This window comes from Protopterus annectens, chromosome 12.part0, assembly GCF_019279795.1.
Source record: "Protopterus annectens isolate FY-2018-M chromosome 12.part0, PAN1.0, whole genome shotgun sequence".
In the NCBI taxonomy this organism is placed as follows: domain Eukaryota; kingdom Metazoa; phylum Chordata; order Ceratodontiformes; family Protopteridae; genus Protopterus; species Protopterus annectens.
In genome coordinates this window covers 273,566,706-273,586,006 of record NC_056746.1, presented here as the reverse complement: position 1 = coordinate 273,586,006, position 19,301 = coordinate 273,566,706, and the positions used below count along the sequence as shown (strand labels likewise).

The 19,301-nt window shown below is 39.1% G+C and overlaps 1 protein-coding gene across 1 annotated transcript in view; it reads right to left on the bottom strand.

Moving 5' to 3' along the window:
* LOC122816501 (coronin-7-like) overlaps window positions 1-19,301 on the bottom strand; it is a 3,324,782-nt gene that overhangs the window by 1,374,420 nt on the left and 1,931,061 nt on the right. The window contains exon 9 of the mRNA XM_044089332.1: window positions 16,336-16,418. Within this exon, the coding sequence (XP_043945267.1) occupies window positions 16,336-16,418 (83 nt within the window). The remainder of the gene's footprint in view (window positions 1-16,335; window positions 16,419-19,301) is intronic.

Below are 19,301 nucleotides of genomic sequence, written 5' to 3'. Positions count from 1 at the left end.
CTTGCATCTATGCTCACAAAACTTTTTCCTATACATTTCAGGTGTTAGCTTAAAACGTTCTAATAAATGTCGTTTTACAGCAGTATAATCAAAACAGTCAGTGTCATGCATTTTTGCTAAATAAGTTACAGCTTTACCATGTTGTACGGGGGTCAGGAACCACACCCAGAGCCTTTGGTCAACTTCATACTGTTTACATACCTGCTCAAACATATGAATGAAGTTATCAAAATTATCCCCCTCTTTAAACTGTGGAAGAAATTTACTGACCTTTTGTGCTTCTGGGGTATGGTTACTCCCTTCCCCATTACCTCCATGACTCTGGCGAACAGTCAGCATTTCCCCCTCATGCCTCCTCTGCTGTTCATTTTCTTCAGCTTCTAGGCTCCTCATTTTCTCGGCTACTTCTAGTTCCATATGCCTGGCCTCCAACTAAAGTCTCTTTAGCTCCAGCTGGATTTTTAAGTCCACTGCGGAAAGGTTGAGCTGTCCATTCTCCGAGGATAGTGCATCTCCACTGTCAGTCTGATTATCCTCCAGGCTGCTATTTTCTGATGCACCTGTAACCAAAGCTGCAATCAGGTCTGCTTTAGTCAGGTTTCTATGCACCAGTCTCCTAGCCTGGCACATCTCCGCCAGCTGGCTCCTTGTCATCTTTCCATACTCTTCTGTTGACATGCTGCCTGCTCACCCTAACACTAAACTAACAAAAGAAATAAAACAATTGTGATCTGAACTCAGAGTATACACTGCATGGCTGTTTTAGAGTACAAAATACTTTTAGAGATCACTGTACATAAGCTACAGGAATTCACTCTACCCACACCACTACAAGCCAATTAGTGTGAAGTAGATCCCACCACTGCCAAACACTTGTGACGACCGTGCCCTGGCCCAGCAATCAAGGAGCCTCAATCACACCACTGCCACCACATATGATAACTGTGCCCTGGCCCAGCAATCAAGGAGCCTCAATCCTCACCACTAACACCAGGGAGGTTGTCTCATAGAAGAGAAAAGGATAACTAATACACACAGTAAAGTACAATTTCCTTTAAGTGCACACGGAGATCACAGTCAAGTCTGGGGCTGGCTGCTGCCTCGCTCACCAGGTCCCCAATAAGATTCCCCACTGGCACAGCTATAGGATCCAGGTCTCAGCCTAACTGGGCAAGCTAGAACCTCCAGTACCCTCTCTGTCCAACCAGTGCTTCGTGTCCCTGCCAAGTAGCTGACACAACACACACACACACTTTGAGATAAGTATTTATACAACTTCACAGACTCTCCTGGGAAAGGCTGACACAGATTCTCCGACTGTGCCTCTTTACCCAGACTATACGGTAGTAAATACTGCCACCACCCAGTAAATAATATCAGCTACTAAAAGGCCCTTAGAAGGGTGTCCAATTATTACTGTGTGTATTAGTTATCATTTCCTCTTCTAGGAGACGTCCTCTCTGGTGTTAGTGGTGAGGATTCAGGCTCCTTGCTTGCTGGGCCAGGGCACGGTCGTCACAAGCTTCCAGTTCCTCAATTTTTGAATTAACTTTTGTTTACTCTCTTTCAACATATCCTTAGCTGCCATAACAGAATATTTTTTGCCCATACTCCCAAGTACTTCATTTTATCATGTCCCCATAAATATGGGTATTGGTGAACCAATTCATGTGTGGGTACATAGTTTACAGCTATAAATTTGTTTTATCTTCATTAAATTTATATCCTGAAAAGACTTGAAACTGTCTCAGAATGATCCACAACACTGTGATGTCTTTTTCTGGTTCCATCCGGTACAAAATAATATCATCTGCAAATATAGCAAACTTTTCTGGACTACCATACCAATTATATCCTTGAATTTCTGAGTCCCTTATTTTCTTTGTCAATGGTTCTAAATAGAATGCAAATAACAAAGGGGAAAGATAACACCCCTGCCTGGATCCACCGTTCAGACAGAACTTATCAGAGAGGAATCTTCCCTCTTTAATTCTTGCCTCTAATCTCTCATATATCCTCCTAATCAAACTTCTAATTTTTTTCAGGAAATGCAAATGCTTCCATTGCACTACTCATACTACTCACAGCTTACTCTGCATCAAGAACCACAAACAATAACAGTGTTTTCTTACATTCTGCTTCCCTCTGGCTCAAATGCTTGCCTCCTCCAACAAAACCACACTCATCCATATCTACCACTTTTGGCAACACCTTTGCCATTCTTCTAGCCATCACAGACAAACTTTATAATCATGGATTTGAATTTAAATTGGGCTATATGAAATTGGATCTGATAGCTGTATCATCTTTAGGTATTACAGTCACCACAGATTTTTTCCAAGATGTTAGTGCTTCCCCTCCTTTCAAAATACGGTTATACAAAACCTTAAAGATCTTTATCGGTTTCTTCCCTCCTAGCTTCCAAACTTCCACAAGAATATCACCTATTCCTAGAGACTTTTTATCAGAACAGTGCTGAAAAATATTCAAAAGGCGTCCTATTCATTTCTCTATCCCACAGCAATTTCTTTTTTTTTTGGTCCTCTCGGACCTCATCCTACTGCCTGGTCCCAAAGTACCCCACGTCCACACCGGGTCAACCAGCCATCCTCTTACCCTCCTGGGCTACTCCAGTACTGGTGGGGCTGGCCATAAATCCTAAGCACATCCTGAGAGCTCCATCATCTGTGCTTCCATCAGCAGTGGTTCTTTTATATGCCCTACCAACTCCCTTCCCAACACCCCACACTCAACTACATCTGAGGGCAACTACCTCCTTTGGACAATGTCTCCACCTAGGAAGCATCATCGACAAGCACCCTCCCACCAACAATGAGCATGCCCAACCCTCCCTGCCTCTCTGTCACCTGAGACACTAATCAAACCTGAATCACCTGAGCTGCAGTCAGGGCTTTACCCCTCTACTCCACCTGTGCAGCCACCCACTACCACTTTTAAGCTCATTAGACAGTTAGTCATATTTGTTATGACAGAATGTTTATACATGTACATGTGGTGTACTTTACTTGTTTATACTTGTATGTGTGGTGTACTTGTTTAAATGCATACGTGTGGTGTACTTTACTTGTTTATGCATGTACGTGTGGTGTACTTTACTTGTTTATGCATGTATGTGTAGTACACTTTACTTGTTTATACATGTACGTGTGGCGTACTTTACATGTTTATGCATGTACATGTGGTATACTTTACTTGCCTTAGCCCCAGAACTAACTAAAACACGGTCATGATGTGATGGACCAAGTAAGTGGTGTGGATTTATATACTATATTGGCAATAATAAGAAAGACTAATGAAGTTCAAGATTCTAGAATCTCTAGTGGGGAAATTACATTGAAAAACTCAGTGGGTTGAGTTGTTTCTGTGTTACTTTGCCCCAATGCCTGCCAACCATCAAACTTTCTCATGGCCTGCTGGCCCATTCATTTCTTTCACTGAGCAACAGCCAGCTGATAGGTGGCCATCACTGAGGCAGCAATCAGAGGCGGTTCACGGTTTTTCAGTAGGGCCCTACATCTCCTGCATATGCACTCATCTATGCAAGAGAAGGGGGTATGCAATGGGCTGCAAATGGTGGGCATCCCTGACTTCTGCAAGGGGCATTGCCAACAGACAGCCTCACTCCTCTTCTTTAAAGCACAGGAATTGGTGGTGTTGGTCTCCATTGCAGAAAGTGCATCAACCCTGAGTGCCACGAGTCCATGCATTCCTCTCCCAAGATCCTTCGTTCCTCACCTCCCTGCCTGGCTCTCCAGTGCTAGGGTCTCTGAAACTCAGTTGTCTGGGTCACAGTTAGGGCCACATTCCTTTACCACACAGCTAAATGTTTTTAGTAGGTTGAATTGTGGAGTGTTTTTGGATCTGGGTTTAGGACTTTGAATGCATTACTGGTGGAGACAATGTAGCCTATTTTTAAAGGATTGCTATAACAGCGTTTTTAGTAGGATGTAATGATGAGTCCTACGAGCACGGATAAGGTGGTGGATTTGTGATACACTTGTTTTTAGTTGAAGAAAAGGATACTCATAATGTGGAGGGGAAATTCAAACCCCCCAGTAATAATGACACACAATGTACTATACATTTTATAACGTTAGTAATAAAGCTCTAATTTTCCTGCTGGTGTACATTTCCGCTTCTACAGAACTGAGTAGGTTTATTTTGTTCTGAATAATTTGCATATTCAACTCCTATAACTTCAGCATTTGAACACATTCTAATGTTTTTATTTAGCAGAATTTCTTTGCCAATGCAAATCTTACATTTAAATTCACAGACTATCCAAAATGATTTTTTATGAAAATTCTGTTTATCTAACTTGTTTCTCCACAGTACTTATCAACAGAAATTATAAAAATTGCTTCCATAATTTCCACAGAGAAACAGTTATAGATCCTGTTCTAAAACACATCTTCCTTAAATAACAATTGTGAACTTTTTTTCCCCCTTTTTTTGAAATTCGGATTAATGATGCATATTGCGGAACATCTGAGAAAATTAACTTGAAACTCCTTTGTTCTGAAAGTTTCAATATGTCCAAAATATAGACATGCACTAAACGCATCTCAGTTTTATTAATGTGATTTAAACATGCTGATACAAGAGCCATGCTATACGGGAATCATGAAAAAGACTAACCAAGGCTTCTCGAATGTCATCTATTCTAGACGATCTTAAACAGGAAACAGCTGTCTTTCCTTGATTGATTTTTTCTAACCAGTTCTATAAAGCACAGAAGATAAAGACATAAGAACACTAATTTTTTGAATGGTTGAACATTGTACGAGTAAGTAGGTCATTATGTCAGGTGTATCATTTGGTCTTACATTTCTCTCTCAAACATCTTGGCCGTATATTTGTTACAGTTCTTTTCCATTTCTTCTTTTTTCTGGAATAGTGAACGGGACTAACTCTGAAGGACTAAACTCAAATTGATGCCAACCAATCAAGGAAGCAATTTCTTGACTGTTAACTATTCCTGAAAACTGAATTTCTTTACAATCTTCCCAATTAAATAAATCACAAGTTAAAAAGGGTGTTATGTTCTAGCTGGATTACTAGATGACCAAACACTTCCTTCCACAAGAACGAAGATCAGTGAGGACAGACAAAGAATGAATTTTAGTACAACTCTCATTCAAAATTACATTTCTAGACAAAAATAGAAAAGAGGCTTAGCATTTGCTTAATCTGCCAACAACTCTGCTTCACCAACCACAGTACTGATGTCACTGTTTTGTAATTTGTATCACCTTATACTGTTTAAGTATAATGGTTACAGTAACACTATTCTCCTTCAAACATAACGAGATTAAGAAACATACTACATATGGAACATTTTCTTAACGTACTTCTATTCTAGAAGCTGTTTGAGGTAGAAGATGAGGTTCTTCATTGCTACAATGTAAAGATCAGTAAGGCATATTTAACTGCAGTGAATATAAATAATATTGTTTAAATATTATATTTTTATCTCTCTCTCTCTCTCTCTATATATATATATATATATATATATATATATATATATGCACACACACACACACATACATACATATATATATATATATATATATATATATATATATATATATATATATATGGGATCCGTACGGCTCACCAAACGGCAACATAACCAAAACAGATTTGGCCAAGCCTACTTGTGCGAAAGTGCTTTTCACCGAAAAGCACTTTCACATAAGTATGCCTGTTGTGGAGATTGCACTAAAGTGGGGATAAGGGAAAATTCCCTTTTCCCCACTGTAGTGCGACCTCAGAGTGATAAAAATTAAGTAGAGGGGTGGGGGAACAGCCCCTCACATGGGGGGTGCAGGGGGGCTTGCCCCCCTGCAAAAACTTAAAAGTAATGTTTTTTAGTACAATTGCTATAAAATGTTCTTATATGTAGTCTAGTAGAGCTTTTTCTCCCGGGTCTCTGCTGAAAATAGGCTTCTTGTCCAGTCAAACTTTCCCGACAAACTGTAAAATAAATAAATAAAAATAGTTAATAGGCAGAGAGTATATAACAAATAATAAACCATAAGTGACCTTTAAGAATGTATTGTCTCATAGACACTCATGAGTGGTCACAGGATGGGTTTGGAAAATGCAGGTTATCCCAAATTGAAATACTAAATCAAAAATTGATTTATAAGTAAATCTAAAGAGTGAAGTAGATGGAATTTGGTAAAGCTGACTTCTCAGCCATATGTGCATGATCTCTATAAAAAAAATCAACAAGTAGAGGCCACACTCCAGTAATATGCAATGTCTTTATTAACCACACCAATGGAACCACATGCTGAAACAGTTCTTTTTATGAATAGGTATTCAATGCACAGGACTTGGTGAAAGGCAACTTATCAATTCAACCTGTGACAACTGGGACTGTTATTATACAGGACAGGGATGCAAACTGAACTATGCAAGTCAAATGGCATCAGATATACTTGGTCTAGGGATCTAAACCTCTTCTGGGACATCAACAGAACAGTTGGAGGGACGGCTATATATCACAGAAGGTACCTCTGCTCTGGAATAGACTCCCCATCAACATAAAACAAAGTTCATCCCTGTCCATACTCAAATGTAACTTGGATCTAAGGAAGGAAAACAGAAAATTTATCCCAGGACTGCCCCCTGTACTAGTAATGGATAGATGCAGCTCCTAAATGCTTTATCCCATGCATGGGTCCCCTTAAACTTTTCATGGTATGATCCCAGTTATTCTCGTTAGGGGGTAATATATAATTATCGACCACAAGATGGGTAAGGCCAATCTCTAACTAAATGGGAAAGGTTAATTTGAGCACACAAAGGGAAGTTGGCTAGGCTAAAACTTCTCACAACGGCAGCTAGCCTAGTATGCAAAGGTAAGCAGTCCAGCAAAGTTCTTAATTCCATGCAGTCCCATTCAATGCCAAATATTTAACAGCATAGCAACAGAAATGCCAGCAAATCGATGCTTTGTCTCTCATTGCTGTGCAAGTAAACCCACGAGGCTTACCCAGACTAAGTAGGAAGCACAATATCTTCACTTTAAGCTACTGCTTCATCAACAATTATTACCTAGAACTGTTTAACACACTTTACATCAGCCTTACATACTCTAAATGATACAGTGAGTACTTAATATAAGATAAAAATATCAACAAAAATAGTACCCTAAAATCAAATCTAAAATCGTGAATTCTCAAACAGTAAAATTAGAAACAAAATAATATACGATCATTTTGATTTGCTATGAAATAAAAAGCAACAGATAAGCATATCAAAAACAATAAACAGCTTAACTAATAACATGTGATTTCTAGGGGTCAGTACCACCTTGCACAACTCCAGCATGTAGGGATTACCCCCATGGTAGGTGCTAGGGTTCAGTGGGTTGAAATGTCAGGTGTTTTGGTTTAGGGCTTAGGAATATGAATGTATTATGCAGGCTAAGGTAATGCAGCCTATCTGCAAAGGATGGTCACAACGGCTTTTAATTAGGGTGTAACAATGAATCCCAGAAGTACAACTGAGATAAATGTAGTGGGTTTGTGATATACGTGTTCCAAGTCTGAAGTTAAGGAACCTGAGATTCCTGTGTAAAATAAATATCTGTAAACAGTTTAGTTGAACAAGGACTGATACCAGTTATGATACAGAAACTGTTTGATCCTCTAAAGCCTATAATGCGATGTTGCATTTTTTGAAAGAATATGCAAATCCAAGGCAAGGACTGAATTACTGTTTAGGATTCACTTCTGATTTCCAGTCTTTAATGAGATGAGCAGAATAGAACTAAGCTACTTTTACATGTATTTATTGGAAGATGTGCATTACATACCCAGATTTTTAAGGTTAGGAAATAGATCTGAACTTGTTTCTGAGCTTGGAGCTGCTGAATGTTTAATACAGCAGCGGAGGGCTGTATTGTCTACAGTTCTGTAGTGGGCTGACAAACAGGCTAAACTATACTGGGCCTAAGTTTGACCTGGGACAACTTAGCTGGCAGTGAACTTGTTGGAGATGCCCTGTCCCTGACCTTAAATATTGTATTTGGTAATTAACTGCAGTGTAAGGGGGTGGAAAACTAAACAAGTTGGCTACTTTAGGCCAGTATGACTTACTGTGTTGAATGCTTCTGGTAAGTCAAGAAAAAGCTCTGCTACCACCTCTGCTGACTTAAACGTGACGCAGATGAAGCCTGTTATAGTTAACAGACCCGTATTTATCCTTTACAAAATCCATGTTGAGATTGTTAGAATGCTAAAATCTTCTTGGTAGGGAGTGAGTCATCATTGTACCACACATTCCATAAATTTACAAAGTATGCTTAAAACAGCTAGGGGTCTGTAGAAAGTTGTTTCAGATGATGTTCCTCACCATTTACATAAAGGAATAATGTACACCTCTTTCCAGACAGCAGATACTGTGCCTGTTCACAGGGACAGCTAAGGAGGGGGCATTCACATTAATATTTTGTAGGTAGCTTATCAGACCTTGTTGAATTTTTTCTTTTTCCTTGCTTTTTTTTCAACAATGACCTACTGTTAACTAGAACCTTCAGGACTAATTCTAGGCCACAGTGGTCATAGTCCTTGCCCTTGGTGCTGAAGTGACAGCCACCATCAAGGGGGAGGGGGGGCATGTATAGTGCAATTTGAGAGGAGGGAGCACATTTCCCAAGTTGCATCCGAGGAACTAGATCGCCTGGGATTGGCCCTGGTTAGCTCAGGTTACAGCCAAGAAGTAAAACATACAACGTAAAGCATGAATATATGTAACAACACTGCTGACACACTAATGTAGAAAGTAAAAACATGAATATGTAGAGCCTAACGTACTCTCTCACCTACCTACCTTATGAAAGAAGAGGAATGCAGTGGCCTGTTACAGTGGAAGCCTACACTGTTGTTTAGTCTAGCAGATTTCTTACAACTATGTTAATGAAAAAGAAATGATTATGCAACAAACAGGGTTAATATAATAGGTATGTATGTCAGAGGTATAGAAAATCCATTGCTATATGGAAGTAAGGTTGAGTGAAAGCAAAGGCTCTGATACTTCATCCTGTGTGTACTGTTTTTCTCAGCAAGAGTCCAAATTTGTTTGGCCACTTAAGAGGAACAGCCTGTAAAACTATGTCTGCTACTCTACTTCCTGTTTCTTTTCTCAGCCTCTTACCTTTCTGCTCGATTTATCAGGCTGTAGGCCTGTCACATCTCATCCGTTTTCCCCAGTGGGCTGCCTGCTACACTCATCAGCTGATACCTTTACGCTGCTACATTTACACTGCTACTTGGTTAATTTGCTACATATTGGGTACATTCCTTGTAAACTGTGGGAATGATGGATTTAGCCTGCCCCAAAAGTATTGTATGATGAACATCTAAATACCGAGCAAAGGAGAATTTTCTGGATTGAAGCTGAAATACAAGGTTTCTCAAATTACTGCATCTTTAAAATACAAAGCAAAGAACGGAAATAGGTTGCACAGAATATCCTGTCATTATACCATTTGATTTAGCACTATGAACAATGAACAAACCCAGATGTAAGCTGGCTTTGCATATTACGCATTTAATACTACTGCCAGAAATTCATAGTTTCCAGGTTTGTCTATAGTTACAAAACTCCAGTGGTTTGGACTGCAGTTGTTTTAGCTATGTGTCCATTTATGTAACCCCATCAGTCATTGCTGACTCATAGACCCTTCATAAGCTGCATACACTTACAGAAGCAAAGAGCTTGAAACATTTTGCACAAACTCTAAATTTACAAGGCAATAAAAAAAGAATCTCATATCAAGTAATCATTCACAGGCAAAGGACTGTAAAAAGCGTGTTTCCAGGACATTCTGTGACAACTCAGCAACATACCCAGTCCAACTTAAATAATTACAGTGCATAACAAAAAAATGCTTTCACTTGCACGCACATATCACACACCTATCAGTAACTATACAAACACACAAACCACAGCTCCACAAGAATTTCCACCAACCAATAGCTACTTAGACGTGTGAAATCTATTTAGCACTGTGCTCACATACATTTGGTACTTGACATGTATAACCTGATTATCATTGTGCTTACATACTTTCAGTAGTACAGGTGTGCAATCTGTTTACCACTGTACTCACATGCTTTCAGTAATAGGTGTGCAATCTCTTTACCACTCTACTCACACACTTTCAGTACTAGGTGTGCAATCTGTTTACCACTGTACTCACATGCTTTCAGTACTATAGGTGTGCAATCTGTTTACCACTGTACTCGCACGCTTTCAGTACTACAGGTGTGCAATCTGTTTACCACTGTACATGCATTATTTCAGTACTACAGGTGTGCAATCTGTTTACCACTGTACTCAAATACTTTCAGTACTACATGAAATAAAAAGAAAAGGAACCAGAAACCACAACACGAACAAACTCTGAAAATAATCCAGTTCCAATAAGTACTACAGGTGTGCGGTGTCTCTTTACCACTGTACTCACATGCTTTCAGTAATAGGTGTGCAATCTCTTTACCACTCTACTCGCATACTTTCAGTACTATAGGTTGGCAATCTATTTACCACTGTACTCACATGCTTTCAGTACTATATGTGTGCAATCTGTTTACCACTGTACTCACGCTTTCAGTACTATAGGTGTGCAATCGGTTTACCACTGTACTCACATACTTTCAGTACTACAGGTGTGCAATCTGTTTACCACTGTACTCACATGCTTTCAGTACTATAGGTGTGCAATCTGTTTACCACTGTACTCACATGCTTTCAGCACTACAGGTGTGCAATCTGTTTACCACTGCACACACATAATTTCCGTACTACAGGTGTGCAATCTGTTTACCACTGTACTCGCACGCTTTCAGTACTACAGGTGTGCAATCTGTTTACCACTGTACATGCATTATTTCAGTACTACAGGTGTGCAATCTGTTTACCACTGTACTCAAATACTTTCAGTACTACATGAAATAAAAAGAAAAGGAACCAGAAACCACAACACGAACAAACTCTGAAAATAATCCAGTTCCAATGAGTACTACAGGTGTGCGGTGTCTGTTTACTACTGTACTCACATGCTTTCAGTAATAGGTGTGCAATCTCTTTACCACTCTACTCGCATACTTTCAGTACTATAGGTTGGCAATCTATTTACCACTGTACTCACATGCTTTCAGTACTATATGTGTGCAATCTGTTTACCACTGTACTCACGCTTTCAGTACTATAGGTGTGCAATCGGTTTACCACTGTACTCACATACTTTCAGTACTACAGGTGTGCAATCTGTTTACCACTGTACTCATATACTTTCAGTACTATAGGTGTGCAATCTGTTTACCACTGTACTCACATTTATTTATTTATTTATTATTTATTTGCAGTTGGTTTACCAGGATAGTCCATTGGGCCAAAAGAACCCGTTTTCAATGGAGTCCTGGGGAGAAAAGCTCCAGCACAGACAAAATTAGGTACATACAAGATTGCTAAATATAATGATAATTATACAAGTAGTAGATAAAACATTTAGCTCAAAAATTCAAGACTCACTCACAAGTACTCACATACTTTCAGTACTACAGGTGTGCAATCTGTTTACCACTGTACTCATATACTTTCAGTACTATAGGTGTGCAATCTGTTTACCACTGTACTCGCATGCTTTCAGTACTAAAGGTGTGCAATCTGTTTACCACTGTACTCACATGCTTTCAGTACTACAGTTGTGCAATCTTTTTACCACTGTCCTCGGATACTTTCAGTACTATAGGTGTGCAATCTGTTTACCACTGTACTCACATGCTTTCAGTACTAAAGGTGTGCAATCTGTTTACCACTGTACTCACATGCTTTCAGTACTAAAGGTGTGGAATCTGTTTACCACTGTACTCACATGCTTTCAGTACTACAGTTGTGCAATCTTTTTACCACTGTCCTCGCATACTTTCAGTACTATAGGTGTGCAATCTGTTTACCACTGTACTCACACACTTTTAGTACTACAGTTGTGCAATCTGTTTACCACTGTATTCACATACTTTCAGTACTATAGGTGTGCAACCTGTTTACCACTGTACTCGCACACTTTTAGTACTACAGTTGTGCAATCTGTTTACCACTGTATTCACATACTTTCAGTACTATAGGTGTGCAACCCGTTTACCACTGTACTCACACACTTTTAGTACATGCGTGCAATGTTTACCATTGTACTCGCACACTTTCTGTAATTACAGGTGTGTAATCTGTTTTACCATTGTACTTAGAGGTGTGCAGTCTGTTTACCACTGTACTCATGTACTTTCTGTATTTACAGGTGTGTAGTCTGTTTGCCACTCTACTCACATACTTTCTGTACTTACAGGTGTGTAATCTTTTTACCACTGTACTAACAGGTGTGTAGTTTGTTTACCACTGTATTCACATACTTTCTGTACTTACAGGTCTGTAATCTGTTTACCACTGTACTCACACACTTTCTGTAATTACAGGTGTGTAGTCTGTTTACCACTATACTCATGTACTTTCTGTATTTACAGGTGTGTAGTCTGTTTACCACTGTACTCACATACTTTCTGTACTTACAGGTCTGTAATCTGTTTACCACTGTACTCACACACTTTCTGTAATTACAGGTGTGTAGTCTGTTTACCACTATACTCATGTACTTTCTGTATTTACAGGTGTGTAGTCTGTTTACCACTGTACTCGCATACTTTCTGTACTTACAGGTCTGTAATCTCTTTACCACTGTACTCACACACTTTCTGTAATTACAGGTGTGTAGTCTGTTTACCACTATACTCATGTACTTTCTGTATTTACAGGTGTGTAGTCTGTTTACCACTGTACTCGCATACTTTCTGTACTTACAGGTCTGTACTCTGTTTACCACTGTACTCACACACTTTCTGTAATTACAGGTGTGTAGTCTGTTTACCACTATACTCATGTACTTTCTGTATTTACAGGTGTGTAGTCTGTTTACCACTGTACTCGCATACTTTCTGTACTTACAGGTCTGTACTCTGTTTACCACTGTACTAACAGGTGTGTAGTTTGTTTACCACTGTACTCAAACACTTTCTGTAATTACAGGTGTGTAATCTGTTTACCACTGTACTCACACACTTTCTGTAATTACAGGTGTGTAGTCTGTTTACCACTGTACTCACACACTTTCTGTAATTACAGGTGTGTAGTCTGTTTACCACTGTACTCAAACACTTTCTGTAATTACAGGAGTGTAGCCTGTTTACCACTGTACTTACACATTTTTTGCACTTACAAGTGTGTAATCTGTTTACCATTGAACTCACATACTTTCTGAACATACAGGTGTGTAATCTGTTTACCATTGTATTCACATACTTTCTGTATTTACAGGTGTGTAATCTGTTTACCTCTGTACTTACAGGTGTGTAGTCTGTTTACCACTGTACTCACATACTTTCTGTACATACAGGTGTGTAGTCTGTTTACCATTGTGCTCACATACTTTCTGTACATAGAGGTGTGTAGTCTATTTACCACTGTACTCACATACTTTCTGTACTTAGAGATGTGTAGTCTGTTTACCACTGTACTCACATACTTTCTGTACATAGATGTGTGTAGTCTGTTTACCACTGTACTCACATACTTTTTGTACGTACAGGTCTGTAATCTGTTGATCACTCTGCTCACGTACATCAAGCTCTGGAATGTGTAAAATGTCTATGGAGGAGTCTGCAGGATCTTGACCTGAAGGACTACAGGTCTTAATGTGGGAATTCACAAAGCCTTATTAAATTGACTTAAAATGTCTGCTATTAGTAAAACTAGGAGAATACATTATCATAGACACACAATGAAGTAGATATTTCCTTGAATATTTCTGTATAATTTTACTCAGCAGAAAAGAATGCTCAGACACTTCTATAAAAAATGTAAAGGGTAATCATAGAGGCACATTGAACAATTAAAGTGGTGGGAGACTAATTGTCCTGTGTGGACATTGGTAGACTGCATTCTGTCATGACATAAAGTGATAATTACATCTGTAAGCTTCTGTTTATCGAGTTTCCATCAATGGATGCATCATTTTTAAAAAGGCAGATTCTTCCATAGGTTTCAAAGTTCAGTATCATAGGTCTACTACATGCAAAGCAGAACCTGACAGGTAGGTGCTCGCTGCTCACTAACAATTAAAAAAAAAAAAACATGTTGAAGTCAGGACAAGACATATCACAACCAAAAGGCACGTTCTTATAGTCAGGTTCACCATACTGAAATGACAGCTACAAACAAAGTAGAACGATACTGGAGTGATTATTTGTTGTTCACACGTGTGAATGGTCCATGGTGGATCCTTTGTAGCCACATGAAATGCAAGAAAACAGTGTGTACTCACACTCACACACGCACGCTGTTTTCTCCTGTTAAGTGTGTATGATGAGGCCAGTGTCATGAAACACAAAACACTTGATGACTGCAAAAAATAAAAATGAACAGAGACATTATTAGCTGCTGCTGAAATAAAATTACATGGGATTCTTTTTAATGTGAAGGCAGAGCTGGATCTCTTCTGGCTTAAACCTCACAAACAAAACTGGGTGGTAAAGATTCAGTTCACAAAGCTCAAACAGTTGTCACTCAAGTGAGCCCAGTCTGACTATGCTGCACACTTAGTGATAACTAAACATGCATCCAAGCCAGAAAATTCCATCCGTTCATGCAAATCATGACAATGACGGGAAAGATTACATTAAAACACAGTGGCAAATGTGTACACTAAAAACAATCCTCACTTGTTCATATGGGAATTATCATCAAAATTACTTCCTGAAGTGAAAAACATACTTCCCAAGGTTAATACCAGGAGCAAAAATAGCAGTCTCTGCTAATTAAATTACTCCATATTCAGATGAGAGAAAAAGAGTGTTGTTATGAGCCAACTTCATGGCCGAGACAGCTGAAACCTTGATTATGGCCCAAATGTCCTGGGAATACTTAGTGACCAAGGTACTGGAGAAGTCAGCCTGGGATAGTAATTATTCACTAACATTAATTAACTTACTCTGAACAGAAGGATTTGTTCCATTTCCACTGCAGGAGAAATGCCTTTTGGGTAGACCATAGATCTGTGCCCTATGCACAAATGATACTGGAGGAAGCAAACCTGCTAGAGGTTCCACTGTATTCTAGCCTGCACACATGATGTGAGGACGTGCATATCCATACAAGCATTCCACGGAGCATGCTGACCAGCAGGTGAAGAGGTTGGGAGCAAGCTCTTCTCTCCTTATTTCCACCTGAATGACAAATGGGATCCCCCTGCTCTTGCCTCCCTCACCATGGAAGCAACTGGGCTCTTAAATACAAAGGCTTAACATCCACAGGAAGGATTGGGGTAAAAAAATATAAAAGATTTTCTCTTAACCAAAGGAGCATTTTGGATAACTGTAAATGCCAATTACAATTCAGAGAGTTCCGATTACTCAAACAAAGCAGCATGCAGCTGAGTACAAGCCGTTTATTCTGAGCATGATCAGTGGTTTAATGCACAATCCCCCAGAATAATTCAGACAGTTCTATACCTCTCCACTGCACATTGAGATTTTTGGTGAATACTGAAAAATTTGTGTATCGCTTCACTGATGAAACCTAATGACCTATGCTGTGGTTGACTTTAAGAATTACCGTTTCTGTTGTGGTTTGCAAATGTAATTTAAAACAATGCTCACCCAGCCACAAATTAAACAGTTCAGCAAGCAGTTCCCAGCCTGACGTCACTGCTATGCAAGGCTGGTCAGGTCACTTCTCACTCAGCATACTACAGTTATGCTAAGTCACTTTTATTGCTTAGTACAGCACTCCACATGGGCTAATTAATTATTCATGAGGCCTACAAGAAAAGCATTTTTTGTGAATCATATCAAAACTACATGGCATTATTTCTCAATGCCACCTACCACATGCAAAGGCCAATGACATCATACTGCTACAATTCATTATAGACTTTTCATTCTGGTCAGTGAAAAGTCCATTATTTTTTCTTTTTTACCTTTTTTTAGTACAAAAAAGAAAAAAAAATAAAATCTTAGTATTTGGACTGCTAGCGCATAAAAATATAAAGAATGTTAAGGAATTTAGAATCTTAACATAAATGGACTACAGTCTTTCTAACCCAATGATAGTAAAATCTAGTAATACTAGGAAAGCTGACTTACAATAACCTCTGCAATTCCCAAAGTTTCACATTTTGAATTGGAGCTTTACCTTTAGGTCAGTAACATTAATCATCTGTATGCAGCTACTGGACTGCTGACTTACCCTTGCGATGTGTCCAGACTGAGTGAGGATATGGAGCTCTTAAACGACCTCATGTCCCATAACTTCACCTCACGCTCCCTCATCTGCAAAAGAATAAAAGTCCATAAATCTGACTTGTCGAATGCTCTGACAGTGAGGTTCTCAGGCACAGAATACATATCACAAGTACCCTGGCACCCTCTCAAATTGTGAATATTTGGACTACACTGTCAATGGCACTACATTCTCTGTGTATTCCTAAGTTTTAGGTTTCTGGGACAAAGAAACTATTTCCTGGATAATGCACTCAGTAGAAAGAAACACTGGAACCACCACGAGATAAAACAAACAACTGATTTAATTAGTAAAAGAAACGAGCGCTTTCACGCACATCAAACGTGCGCTTCATCAGGTTACATGGATAATGCACTCACTAAGAAACTTAAAACAAAATCAACTCTACTATAAAAATAAAAAATGTTTTTCTCCATTTCTGGTTTGGATAAACCGTTCTGGTAATTCAGATAACGTATTTTGAATTCATGATTTCTGTAGGGCATGGGTCTCAAACTCCTGCCAACAGGCAGATGTGTCCCATGATCGTCATTAATCTGGTTCATGAGGCTTTGCCCATAAATTAATTTACTTTAGCTCATGATGAATTTTTAATTATTTAATGATATTTAAGAAGTTAACTAAAAAAGAGGTCCAATTGTTGATTTAAATTGCAGTGAATAATGCCTGCCTTTGCCACTTGGTACACTGCCTGCAGTTCTTGTATGGGTTGGAGCATTGACATGTTTCCTGCAGGGATATTTCCTCTAGATTCACTGATAACTTGGAACACCTGGTAGGTGACCCACCCTTGCACACACCCTTGGAGTTTTTCAACTTGACAGCAGTGATGTGTGGAAGTTATCATATATTTTGTATGGTATGGCACAACAAAGGAATTGTTTCCAAGGAATAGGTAGTACAGTAGCATTTTTTAGATATAAAATAAAAAATAAAACTATAAATAGAATTCATTGGTTTTACACACCTTTTTTGTTTGAAACCAGAGTATTTGTTGCAGGTAAGGAAAAATGTAGCTCGATTATTTGTTGCAGGCAAGTAAAAAGGGTGGTTTTGGCAGGTTTTTTAGAGCATATTTTGTTTGTAGCACAAAAATAAATTAACTGTAGTCATGTGTTATGAACAAAGGATGTACAGCAGAAGGAATTATACACAGCCTTTGTTAATATATGACTGCAGTTCAAGATCCGTATCATGTTGCAGTTAGTCAGGTAAATTAAGACAAACTTAAAATAAGCTCTTAATAATTATGAGCTTACTTTAAGCAGGACGGTACGTTACCTGCAACCACTTAAACAAGTCAATTTTGTTTTTTGTATGAAGAGAATAGTCATTAAAATAAAATCAGGAGAAACTTGAGTCAGTTGCCTGTACATGAATATGTTCTTCCACAGGTATTCCATCTTGTTGGGGGGTGCCTGAGGCATTTGTACTACGACCTGAAACTGTTGCTTGCTCTATGGTTTGCATACATGCATGTATTTAAGTCTCAGTGTAGCAAGTCATTTGGTTTGTTTGTGTCTTTTGGCTTTTCCCGGTTAGGGGTCGCCACAGCGGAACTCTGGTCCGCTAATGATTGGTAGTGGATTTTTATGTACCGGGTTACCAGCCCTGACGCACAACCTTCAACGAAAGCATGCCCCATTCACATACGCCTCCACAAAGAAGACGCTCTAGCTGAGAATCGAATGGGACAACGTCTTGCTATGAGGCGACAACGCTACCGCAGTTATTGTAGCAAGTTATTTGGTAACATCCACTAAAATGATTTGTCTTGCATTCATTGTACAATTAAAATCTTGTTACTGTGCAACTGAAAAGCAAGAGGCAATGTACTTTGTTTTAGGTGATCACCTCGGATGGTGCTGTTTTCCAGATGAACAGTTATGTAGACTTCTAGTAAGAAAGTCGGCATATTTTTTTTAAAATTGTTGCTTCTTGAAACGTTTGTATGCACATTTATGTCTCTCTATCTGCATCAGGGCACTTGGCAGACCACATAAGTCGGCAGCATCCTATAATTTTTGTTTTTTTGTCCTGCATTCATTGCAAAACTGAATGGTTGTTACTGTGGTGTTAAAAACCATGCAAGCTTCTCTTACAGTGTTGCTTAGCTGCCAGTTGTACAGTTATGAGGAAAAATTCTTTGGAGCCTGTTTGGGGTACAAAAATAATACCTATGCAAACACTTCCAAGCAAAAATCCTAAATCTTTAGACTTTGTTGCATACTTGGGTGCCATGCATATGTCCTCCCATTGTTTCTTTGGAAATTGCTTATCCAATCTCTCTTCCCAATTTTCTCTAACCTCCTCTGATTGATTCTTATAATTACCATGCAATATTTTATATGCCCTACCCATTACAGGGTCCTGGGTTTGAGACTTGCAAGGGCTGTTTATTTCCAGGGATCTAAATCTTGTCATCACAATAAACAAAATATGCTTGAGGGATAGGTTCCTGACCCAGAGACTCCTCAGACTCTGGAATAGACTGCCCATACATGTCAAGCAGAGCGTCTCTTTGGACCTCTTTCAAAAGGAACCTTGATGATTGGATGGGAGAAAGGAAATTCACCCCGGGGATCACGTCAGTCGCCCTGCTAGACAGGGGTCCAGGGAAGTTAATAGTGTGGGAAGAAATAGCCAGGGAATTGTTATGGCTAAGCTTGTCTAGGCCCTAGGGCCGATAGCCTAGTACCAACCTATGAACCCCTTTTTTAACAGCAGCTTCTGTTCTACATTCAACTAAAACCTGTAGCAGGGCAGGTCTTTCCCTTAGGATTGATTCCCTAAGTACTTACTTTTTGATTTACTTTTGTGTGGTGGTGTATGATCCAAAGCACTGAATTTTTGTGAATTTTTGATTTACTTTTGTGTGGTGGTGTATGATCCTAAGTACTGAATTTTTGTGA